General features: G+C 37.0%; 1 protein-coding gene and 1 pseudogene across 1 annotated transcript; one reads left to right on the forward strand and one right to left on the reverse strand.

Moving 5' to 3' along the window:
* The first annotated feature begins 198 nt into the window (after positions 1-198).
* LOC131770288 (uncharacterized) lies at positions 199-5,959 on the forward strand. Its single transcript, XM_059086004.2, has 7 exons — positions 199-908; positions 1,881-1,975; positions 2,499-2,655; positions 2,872-2,935; positions 3,272-3,543; positions 3,827-4,055; positions 4,854-5,959. Exons 1-6 carry the CDS (start codon positions 228-230, stop codon positions 4,052-4,054), a joined length of 1,497 nt encoding a protein of 498 aa, XP_058941987.2. The 5' UTR covers positions 199-227; the 3' UTR covers position 4,055; positions 4,854-5,959.
* On the reverse strand, positions 5,820-11,583 carry LOC131770289 (uncharacterized; annotated as a pseudogene).

An 11,583-nucleotide genomic window follows, 5' to 3' on the forward strand; every position in this document is an offset into this window, starting at 1 on the left:
TTAAAAAAGGACTGAACATTTGAGTTGAATGAAACTCGTGCCACAATTTTTAAAACTAATGTGCACACACTGTTTCCATTTTCTAAACTGCACCAATGAAAAACAAGAAGTGATTCCACCATTTAGAAGATGAGTCAAGTTTCACTTTAATTGACTAGTAAGAAGATGTATCGATGAGGTGACTAATGTTCTCTTTATTCGTGTACACACAGTCATTGCCCCCTAAGATGTACCCACTTGGTGTTCATAAACCAACAATGAGGGCTAGGTTACTTCTCGTCGTTTCCTTCGTAGTCAATTTCAAAATTCATCACAGTTCCAACACTGTTTTCCTGCAAAAATTTATGCAGTTTAATCTAACTTCTCCAGGGGAAGAGACTTTTTCACCAACAGATTCGAGACCAGAAGCAAACTCAAGCGATACCTCCAATGACTCTAACGTTCTTACGTTCGACCTTGGGCACTCTCCCGTTTGTCCAAGCGAGATGAACATATTTTGGCAACTGAGGCCACCGTTCACTTCGGAAAGAAATGATAGCAAAGATAAACCGACTGATGGGATTTTCCATCAAGCTTTAGATTTCGCTTTAGGCGAGTGCTGCCAATTTTACAGGGGAAATAAACCTGTAATGCGTTACTTAGAAATGACCGATAATTCGACTTCGCTTCGCAGCCATATTCTCGCAGATGAAACGAGCTTGGTGTTTCCCGTACAAGAAGATTGGTTCATAGGTCGTATGCTCTACATTAATGTGTTGGATTCTCCTGGAGTTGTTTTGATTCGAAGAGAAACTTTTTATTCAACGGAGAGAAGAACTCAGCTGTTGAAAGCAATTTTTGGAACGTGGCCTATCGTAATTTTAAGCCTTTTGTTATCGTCTGTTGCTGGAATCTTCATATGGATGTTGGTAAGTCACGCATTCAGTAAAAATTCAAACAACTTTTGCGTTTATAAATGCAACAGCAGTAGACTTCAAGGCCTTAAAAGGCCTGGAAGTATTGCTAATTTTGTAAATAGTTCAACAGATGTATACAGCTTTTATCTTTAACTACATTAAAACCGTAAGTGAAGAGGCAAAGACCTTAGTCACTTCCACGATAATTTGGATTGCTCAAGCCAGTACTGCTGGAATAGATTTATGAATTTCGAGGATCAACACTAAATAAAACATTTGGTGAAAATACAAAGACAGCTGCATCTTTAAATTACTCCGTTTACGTCGTATCTAATAGTGAACATTATCTACAGAACACTCTTGGCCTACTTGTCCTTTTATATGTGAGTATTATTTAGTGTGGATCCCGCTTCTTACCTTTTACCTTTTCTCACCCTCGCAATAATCTGCAAAACCCTCAAGAGCCTAAAGTTAAAAATATTTTCTCTAACTTACGTCTAGAAAATTTAGAGATACTTTTTTTTAATTTCAGATAACTTTTGTTAGCTCTGTGTGTTATAAATTTGCATTAGAATCACAAACCTTTGAATGATCAATTGATCTGGAGGGTATATCTTCATGTGGGGTCGCAACCTGGGTTGAAAAATCGATTTGATTTGATTTAAAGTCGGCTCCAGTTTTTTTTAATCATATCCCAGACTTAGAGCCTAACGTCAAGCAAATATCAAGCTGACCACCTACGTTCTGTTGACACCACCCTTCTTAGGGTGTTCACCTGCACTTGCGGACTAGGAACAGTGTATAGAGGTTACTAAGGAGTAAACACGACCAGACACATTTGGGAAAATGGCGTCAAAATTGAGGCTTTCTGAATTTGGAAAACAAATGGATAAAGTGAAAATCATGCGCTGTAAAGATCCGCTCTACGCTATTTAAACCACACTCTGTTGACTACTAATTGATTTGTTTTCCTTTTGTTTCAAGGAAACTAGAACAAACAAAGAGGAGTTTGGTCGTCCTTTCTACCGTGGAGCTTTTGATGGATTCTGGTGGGCGTTTGTCACCATGTCAACAGTCGGGTTAGTAATTTTATACAGTTTAAAGTACAAGCTTTCTGTTAAATAAATTTGAAAATCCGTTTGGTGTCCAAAAACGACGAAAGGAGATCTTGGTGTACCGTGCGTATGGCTGTACCTACAGTTTTTCGCAACTTCCAATTTTTGAAATCTAATGATTACAGTAAAACAGAATGTAGAATGTGCTCATTGATTGACAGCCTTTCACACAACGCGAAACTGGGATAGTATAGCTTTCTCTGCATACTCAACCCTGTTCCGCTCTGCCCTGTCAGCTTATAGCCAACCACTCACTCGTTTTATCTCATTTCTTCTATGGTGAAATTTTACTGATGGAAAGTAATAGTATCTATGATCACTTCAGGTATCGGTTTAACTCATCTGATCCTGATGTAGTAATTAAAAAAATGTATTTGCCGAAATAGTACTTTAAACATTCAGTTCGCTTGCTCAGAATTATAGCCCTTAATAAGGAAAAAATTAAAATCAGCATTTAATTGTTCTTTTGATGTGTCGCACAATCCAGATATGGTGATAAAACCCCAAAGTCAATAGGTGGCAGGTTGTTTTCTGTGGTATGGATTATAACTGGAATCACTGTATGCTCTGTACTGACTGCCACACTTGCAAGTGCTTTGACGAATGTCACAGTGGAAAGATATGATGTCACCGCAACAAGAACCGTAAGCCGTATCTAACAATTAAGTTTTATGTATCTATTGTAGCACTGTGAAGTATTCCAGGTTGTTTTAATATAATTTGAAAAAACATGAATGATGTTATGGACCAAGTATGCGTACTGACCCTCCATTCTAACATCATATCTATACGCTGATGTATTTATGACCACTGCCTTCGAGACTTTAACAAGATTATAGTAATGTGTGATAAAATTGCAGATTGGCGCACAGAAGGAAAGCTTTGCCTTTAAGCAAGCTGTAAACCTCGGAGCAAACGTTGCAGGTGAGCAAAGGGGCTGCGGCGGAAATGCTATTAAACTCACTTATGTAATCTGACTCTGCAAGGAAGACCAACTAAGAAAATTCAGACCAATATAGATTGGTCGTCATATCCATGATAGACTCGTAACGGCGAAAGGCTTTAAAACACTGTTGGAAAGTTAGAACGTTTGGTTTCGTTTTAAGAATCATGCTCCTATATAAAAGTTTACATCGACGAAAATAACTTTTATCATGACACTGAAAAACTTATAATTAATGTTAAGAGTAATTTAGGCGTTTCTTCATGCATTTATCATTAAAATAATCGGTTGTCAATTTTCTTTGTTTTTTTCATTAGAATTTGAAAACCTTCAGGAAGCGTTCTTTTCTTTGGAAAACGGATCTGTAGAAGGTATTTTGGAGGAAATGTTCACTGGGATTGAGTTTATGAAACGGAAACCTAATAAAGGATTATCAATTGCTCAAGTGTTTGAAAGACAACACTACTACGGTGCAGGAATAAAAAGGGATGGCTTCAGTGCTAAGGTGTTGGACTGCCTACAAAAAGTCGTCAACTTTGTCTCTGAGGATATCTATTCCAATACAAGCAGACTTCTTAAATCTTTCAAAGTAAGGTCTTCACATGTGAGTTATACCCCCTTTTAGAGGCTTTACGAGCCTGTCCAGGCGGCTAAAAAAAGCCCTACAGATACTCATTTCAAGCTTTGATTTCCTTTAATTAGACAATTAACGCACCATTTAATATTTACAGTGAGTGAGATCAATGTAGCTGCCTTCGGCTTTTAAAAAATGTATTTCTGAAATTGTGTTCATTATAGTTTCACGCTCTAAATCAAAACACTCTCATCCATATTTTGTCTCTGTTTGTCTTTCTAACGCTTGATGATTGTAGCATTTTGACGAGTCTTCTTCTCAGATGACTGAAACACCTACCGATTCAGCCAACCAAAACTACAGTGGCCTATTTGATCACAGTTCTGTATCATTTAAAGCAACGGTTATCGGAATTTCTGTTACCCTAGTTCTGTTCATGACCTGCTCCTCTGGGTTTGCGGGGATCAAGCATCTACGACGAAAGATATCAAAGGAACCAGTTGACTTAGAAGCTGGAGTAAAATGAGGTAAAGAAAAACCTTAAGCCATTGTTATCATTCCGTAAACACTCCAAATTCTTTAAGTAATGTTATTGTATAGGAGATTTCCCTAAAGGTGTTTTAAACCAAACTTCATTTTTGCCTTATGTGTAATTGAAAGGGTCATTATTTAAAAACTTGCTATTCATGACAGTTTCTCAAGCAGCGTCTCTTAAGTATCTAGAAGTTATGTGGAGACATCCCATTTTAGACATATCCTAATTTTCTCCGTAAGACATTTATGGACGTTTTTGAAGTTGAACTCAACTTTTTTGGAAAGGAAGACATTTCTCCTCATGATAACTTGTTATTACTCTATGGTGGACGTTGAAGCAGCTTTCTGCAAGCTGAGTTTACGTGCAGGTGATGTCTGCATTCAGTGCTCTAAACATGTGTTCAAAATTGATTGATTCAAATAGGCAATAAATATCTATATAATGGAAAGTATATAACATCTATATAATGGAAAGTATATAATATCTATATAATGGAAAGTATATAATATCTATATAATGGAAAGTATATAATATCTATATAATGGAAAGTATATAATACCTATATAAGGTTTTTTTTTCTTATAATGAACTCTCGCACATCTTTAATATGTACAGTATGTGATAGTCATTCAGTTGGTTTAAAATCAACAATATTTGAAACAGAAACTGGATTTATTTTGAAAGAATTTGAAGGAGTGGTATTTCAAAGCCGTATATCTTGGATTACGCTGTGCACATAAGGAAGACCAGATGAAGTAAGTCTCATTTCTCAATCTCATTTCTCTCATAGGTTTCATTTTTATTCAAGGCTATGTACAGGGTATTTCTTTACAAGATATGAAAAAAGGTCAAGCTTGCTGTCACGTTTACTAACTTCCAATCCAATCTAATCCATTACCGTGCACATGCTGAGTTAAGATAACTTACCTTCCTCGCGAGCTGTATTAAAACACTGCATTGGCTTTTCTTTACTAAGCACATGATTGGTCTGAAAAGTCTTGTCAGCCTTAGAACCAATCCGATATCCAAGTAAAGAGAGTCGTAATTTGGTCACTCGCGATTGTCCAGCGCTTCGAACTGTTTACTTGTTTTTACTTTAGACTCACTGACGCTATGGATATTTGACTTGTTCTAATCGGCAGTTTTGATTACTTTACCCAGTCTCGGATTTGCCATATTTAATCGAAATCCATGCTATTTCGCCTTTTCCCGCGGTCGCCCTTATTTAATGCACGAGTGCTTGAAACTATGGAGTTTTTAATCTATCGTTGTAATATGTGGATTGAGGATAGTTTAGCTTTATATAACTTAAATATTTTTTTTTGGAAACTAGTTACACTAACATGACAACCAAATTTCCTGTTTTACTAATCAAAGTGAATCGTTCACATGCATATTTGGACAAGGTAACTTGGCTTTCAATTTGATAGTCAGGAAGGTTAGTCTTGGTCTGGGGTCTTGTGACTGAAAACGAGCAGAAAAAAAATTACCTTTGGTTATAATTTAAGGATAGACTAGATTTGAGATATGACTGAATCTTTGTAGAGGAAGTAGCCATTTTATAAATAATTCATAAAGTTTAAAATTTGTGTACTGCTTTCTGTCTTAATTTAAGAACTGAGTCGTGACAAGACTGAGCACTTCCACAAATATTACTGGATTACATTAAGTAAAAAGATAAACAAGGAGCTTTGGAAGACCTTGAGTCGTTAATAAAAATTAATCAATACAAAATAAATGAAACTGACACTTGTAGTCATTCTGCAAACTCGTACACTAAGCCAACAGTCAACATCGAGAAAAACACGATGAGAAGAATCCGAAAAGTTCTCCCAAACTGGTGCGAGTTACCATCCAGCATCTTCACTATGACGTCAATGTCATCAGCTGTCACTCGACGGTTCGACTCATTCTAAAGAGTAATTAAGAGGTTTCTGCGTCAATATAATAAAGATGACGACAATAAATCAGAAAAAAGCAAGAACAGTCCACTTTTAAAGGGAGCCTTAAAATGATGAATTACGATGGACAGATGAGCCCCAATTATCATAAAAAAAGAAGAATTCAGAAAACAGCAACACAATTTAACCTATGATTGATTTCCTTACGCTTTCCGCTTCCCCTCGGAACTCTTTTATCGATCAATAAACTTTTAAGGTAAAGATGTGCGAGTCAAGTCGATCAATAAAAAGAAATTTTTTTGATGGCATGTAAACAAAGCACAGCAAATTGTAAAACAACGAGTTGTCCGATTCAAGGATAAAAGGTGAAAAACCCTGCAATTTAGGTGCATATGTAAAGTGCCCCATACCTGCTAGAGTATTTTCAGATTGTGTAGCGTGAGGCTGCAAGGGTTATACTACTACTCCCGCTACGTCAAATGAAACCCATCTTTTAAATCTTGTTTGGAAAGAGGAGTTTGGGACGAAAGTATCTTTTTTGATAAACACTTCAAACGGACTCGATTGGAAACGGAAACGAAACGATTGAAAACGGAAATTTTCAAACGGACTCGACTTGGGCTTATAATTTAATTGACTTGAAAGTCTCTCATTTGTGCCCCTTTTTAAGCAAAGATATGCCATTTTTGGGGAAACCCAACTGACCTTCGCAAGTGTCTGCTGATGTGGTCAAAACGCTAACACAGGAACCTGGATTTATCTTTTGCAACTTACATGAAACACTTGGACGTGTCGTAAAATGATCTTTTTAATATCACGTTGTCTGTATTTAAAATGGTCTCTCAAGCACCCCAAGTACTCGTTAAGGGTATGATGCCCGCGTCTGATGACAAAGCCAATTGAGTGTTGACTTCCGAAGAACATCTTCACTACCCTCCGAGAGTCACCAATGTTGTGCATGAAGTATGAGGCAATGTATATGTCCGCCAAATTCCTTCCACTTCTCTCTTTTCCATGAATGCCTTGTACATTTGGTAGAAGTCAGTATAATCTATACAATTGACAGAAGATAATTAGCATCTAGATAAGTAATAGTAATAGGACTGAGTGACGTTCGGGTCTTGGAGTAATCGGGCGAATGATTTGAAATTACCGTCACGATCATTAACGCTGAATTGTACGACACGAAATCCGATTACCAGTTAATTGTGTCGGTAATAAAATGCGAGAATATCAGGAATGAGAAATTCAATAAAAGAGTGCATATGCCTCTTAATGATACATATTTAGCTAAAGTTCAACGTTCAAAGTCTAAATATTGTTCAAATTATCCATGCAGTGTTCTTTCAAGACGTTTTCTTAACTTTATTTACTTCATTTTTGTTTTTGTATTGAGTTTTATTGACTGATGGCTTAAAGTGTTGAATTACTCTTTGTATATAGGTAATCACATGATTTCGAGTGCAATTTGGGATAAGTCATTGCGAATAAATTTTTCAAATGCTTAACAAATTGCCGAGCCCATAGGGCAAGTGCAATTTATAGTCTTTGAAAAATTTGCGCGTGCTGATTTATCCCAAATTACACGAGAAAAATAATGTTATTACTTGTTAACAATAAACAATGGCTCTGTCTTCCTCTTTACTTTTTTACTTTTTTTCGCGTCATGACTCACTGGTTCGCGCGCTTCCCTTTGCTTTTTTGCAAGAGTAGTCAGGCTTCCCCCCCCCCCCCTTTAGAATTTGGTTGGAGCTTCTCAACTCTCCGTCACGAATAACCGGGTGTTTTTACTTTCCCTGCTAGGTATGGGCCGACAGAAGTTACCAGTACACAAAACGCAATAAGCTAGTTATCTTCCCCGTCTTTCTTACGAACTGTCGCCTAAAACTCCCTGAAAAAGTTTGTTCAAGGCCACTGATTCATACTTTTCAATGACCAAGACTTTCAGGCTTTTGCCAGTTCTTTGTGCTTTGTGTTTATGTTTTTCTAGTTCTCCCTCAAACTATGAATTAAGACTTTGTTTCTTCTCGTAACCTGTCCACCATTTTGTTTTGTTCGGCTTTCGCGACGTCAACCAATTTTTGAATTTCAACTTTCTGTGCTCCATTTCAACTTTTTGCACTCAATTTCAACTTTCTACACTGTTTGGGATTAATTGACGTGTTCCCAGACAATGGGCATGCTGAAAGCCACACATAAGAGCTGTTGAGAACCACTCATATTCGAGTATCAGTATTTTGTTGCTGAAACAATTAAACATACAAGATCAAGGTTTTTTTGTTGTTGTGGTGGCATCTTTGCCTACATAGGTTTTTATCCAGCTTTTCAGCACGTGATCAAGTTTTTTATCAGCATGAGCAAAGGAAAAATTTCATTGAAATGTTTGTCAAAAAACTGAGAGAAGTCAGAAACTTCCTCAAGAAATTAAAAGAGGAAATTATTGGCAATCATGCCTTGAACATCAGTACGTGATCAACCACCAAGGTGTCAACGGCCCGTTGAGAGTATGACAAAAGCGGCAAATACTCTGTATCACGCATCGTGAGTTACCATTAACATCTGCAGTATGTTTCAGAGCCTCGTCATGGGCGTGACAGTCTGCAAGAACTGCAACCTGTGTCAAAACGACCATGTGTCAGAATGAAAATGAATTTAAACTGCTACATTGTAGCGTAAAGGAGTTTTGAAATTACTCGTAATTAATCGAGGATCTTAATGGAATTGGTTATGAGATCTAGATCTTAGTACTCGCCCAAGACTATCAAGACTTAAACATGGTGATGATGTCAGTAGACCGATCAATTTTCTTTGAATTTTCGTTGGCCACTGTATTGTTTTGACACTTGTAACATCTAATAGCGTTTAAAAAGGTAAAATATTTATCCAAAATATGTAGAATATAATTTTAACTTGCCTGGGTAAAATACATACCTTAAGTCCAAGTGAAGATTCTCTTTGATGGATGATAACGTCAGGACCCTCGTAAAAGTGGCCGTGAAGAACGAGCATAGGACAAGGCCGATTAGAATCCACAGGATACCAAACAAACGAGCCAAATAAGACTTGGGAATCGTGTTACCGTACCTGCCTGGGTGAAACCAAGTGAAATGCATGATAAGGAGTAAAATTAAAATCCGTTTTAAGTGAGCACCTGCTGACGATTATGAATGTGAAACAAAGTGAATCATTCGGAGAAAGCGAATGAATTTGAGGTGATTGATGAAATCAATTGATAAAAACGGTTAGCAAAGAGCTAAGGGATTCTGTCTGTTCTATCATCCAGTATATCGTACCCTACTGCAGACATGTTCACAGTAGACCACCAAATTCCCTCCATTACTCCTTGCACAAAAGAGCACGGGAAATGATTCCCGATAGCGTCCTTTCGAAAAGACAAAAGTTACAAATTCGTGAGTAAAAAGGACCCTAATGTAACTTATATTGGTTAGAAAAGATAAGTACAGCTGGATTAAGTATAAAGTTCAGGGCATTTCCAATTTTGTAAATCATGAATATGGCTAAATAGTTTCTTTCAAGTCTTTTTTGGCCCACTCACAGGACACATGTGTCATGACCAAATTCAGACAGGTGCTCCATAGGCCCCCCCTCCTCCTCGCCCCGTGAATCACTTGTTTTACGTCCCAAGCAGCATGATGATATTTTACATAATTAGCCTCACTTCTCTTCTGATCCTACAATTTGAATAAAATCGAGTAATATGTCAAAAAGTCTCACAAGTAAAGGAAATATTTAATTATTGAAACTCCTATTCAGTTTTCATTGAGGTGATTTTCTCGCATAATTTCTTTTTCCTCATCACGTTTTGCTAATCGTTCTGATCATTAAAAAATGATAAGCCTCACAGGACCTCTGTAATCTTAAGGTGCGATTATTTTTTATCGCAGACGGCCAGTTCGACTATTTAATATAAGCAGTGCGATCAATAGCATTAACTTCTGTGAGATTTCGCAAAACGTAGGTTTTGTTTCTTTTATACTCGTTTGCGATTTGAGTCAGTATGCAAATTGACTTTTTTTCTGTAAATTGATCTTTTTTTTCTGTAAAGTGTTCATCTGTCCTAGCAATATCACTTAATTTCTTTTTCCTCATCACGTTTTGCCAATCGTTCTGATCATTAAAAAAAGACTGGACTAATAACTCTTTTTTGTTTGAAGCAGAAACATCGAAATTTCCAAGAATTTGGATTTCTCTATGGTCTCAAGGCAATAGAAGACTACTTGCTCGATCTCAAGGATATTTAATTTCTATAAATATTCCTCAGTATTTCTTTAAGAATTTCTGTGCCCGAAGGGCGCTTCTAATTTGCATTATTAATTTCTCTCGGACACTGTCACCCATAAACAAATTTGACAGAAGTAAAAGGAATGCAGGTGATGGGAGCGACAATACAGTGAACACAGTAACGTTTAAGTTTTCAGAGGTTAACAGTTTCCCTCAAAACGCTCTACTAATTCGGAGGCAATTCGTAAATATTTCTATGACAATGAACACATTGAATTCACATCTAAGAGTAAACATTCCAAATTATTGATAGCGACAGCGTTAATCGTGGCTTACCCTGAAACAGATTCTGAGAAGCTGGCAATTTTTATGCTTAAAATGACATTTTTTGTTACTAGTCCCTGGTTGTTCACCAGGCAAAATTGCTGACATACAGAAAAAAGCTTTAGTTGTGAAACAAACCTAAGAACTTCTGTCGTCCTCTTTTGATTAAGATGGTCAACCTATCTTTAAACAGTCAGTCTATCTTCAACGTAAAATAGCAGCCATTAAGAAGCTTTAAAAATTAAATAAACTATATTACAAAACATTTTTTAATATGTACCGACCAATGCCCAAACAAACAGACTCGCTAAGCCTGTCATCAGCAGCACTATCACGACAACAGGCCATGTATCTTGCATAGCACCCACAACTAAGTCCTGTGAATGCCACTTCAGTTGTTCTCTATTCAGGATAAAAGCAAAACCTGGCGACTTCGTGACCTGTACGTACTCATAGCCGCTGTATTTGCCTCCCTCGTTGCTTTGAATTGGCATAGCAGTGTCAGCTTTTTTCTTCACGATAGTTTGATCTAATTGTTGCAGATCTTCGGTGGCGTTTGTGTTGTATATCATACTTTTTGGGTCTTCTATTACCCAGCATATTTTCAATCCTTTGTTGAAAAGTTAATGCACTATACCTTTAAGTTTGGTTTCATTCGCAAAGGCTGGCTTTTCCTCCGCCCCTCCCGGCTGAACTCCTCTTGAATGATTCCGTTCAGTTGCTGAATCTCTATCGTTATAGATACAAGGTGGCCTATTCAATCACGTGATGAATATTTTATTTCAATTTGATTTATCTTGGCAAGTTGTGGAATTATCCTTTTCCAGAAGACTCACACTCAGAAAGTCTATATCATATCCAGCAACCAAAAAGGGATGAAACGCAAATACCACTGTGTCAATGATCTTCATGCTGTCACCAAACCCTACTTTTATGTAAGAATTTTAGAACTACAATTTTTTTTTTTGCTCTAATTCAGCCGCGAGCAATTTCTTTCAAACGTTCCTTAGCCGTATCAAAAGATCATCATCAGATGTTTCCTTGGTCGCATTA

The sequence above is a fragment of the Pocillopora verrucosa genome, chromosome 1 (genome assembly GCF_036669915.1).
Source record: "Pocillopora verrucosa isolate sample1 chromosome 1, ASM3666991v2, whole genome shotgun sequence".
Classification (NCBI taxonomy): domain Eukaryota; kingdom Metazoa; phylum Cnidaria; class Anthozoa; order Scleractinia; family Pocilloporidae; genus Pocillopora; species Pocillopora verrucosa.

Bases quoted from the DNA above. Each gene is read 5' to 3' on its own strand.
- LOC131770288 (XM_059086004.2), top strand. From the start codon at position 228: ATGTACCCACTTGGTGTTCATAAACCAACAATGAGGGCTAGGTTACTT. The intron at 2,936-3,271 runs GTGAGCAAAGGG...TTTTTTCATTAG, and splicing joins CCTCGGAGCAAACGTTGCAG to AATTTGAAAACCTTCAGGAA. The intron at 3,544-3,826 runs GTAAGGTCTTCA...TGATGATTGTAG, and splicing joins GACTTCTTAAATCTTTCAAA to CATTTTGACGAGTCTTCTTC.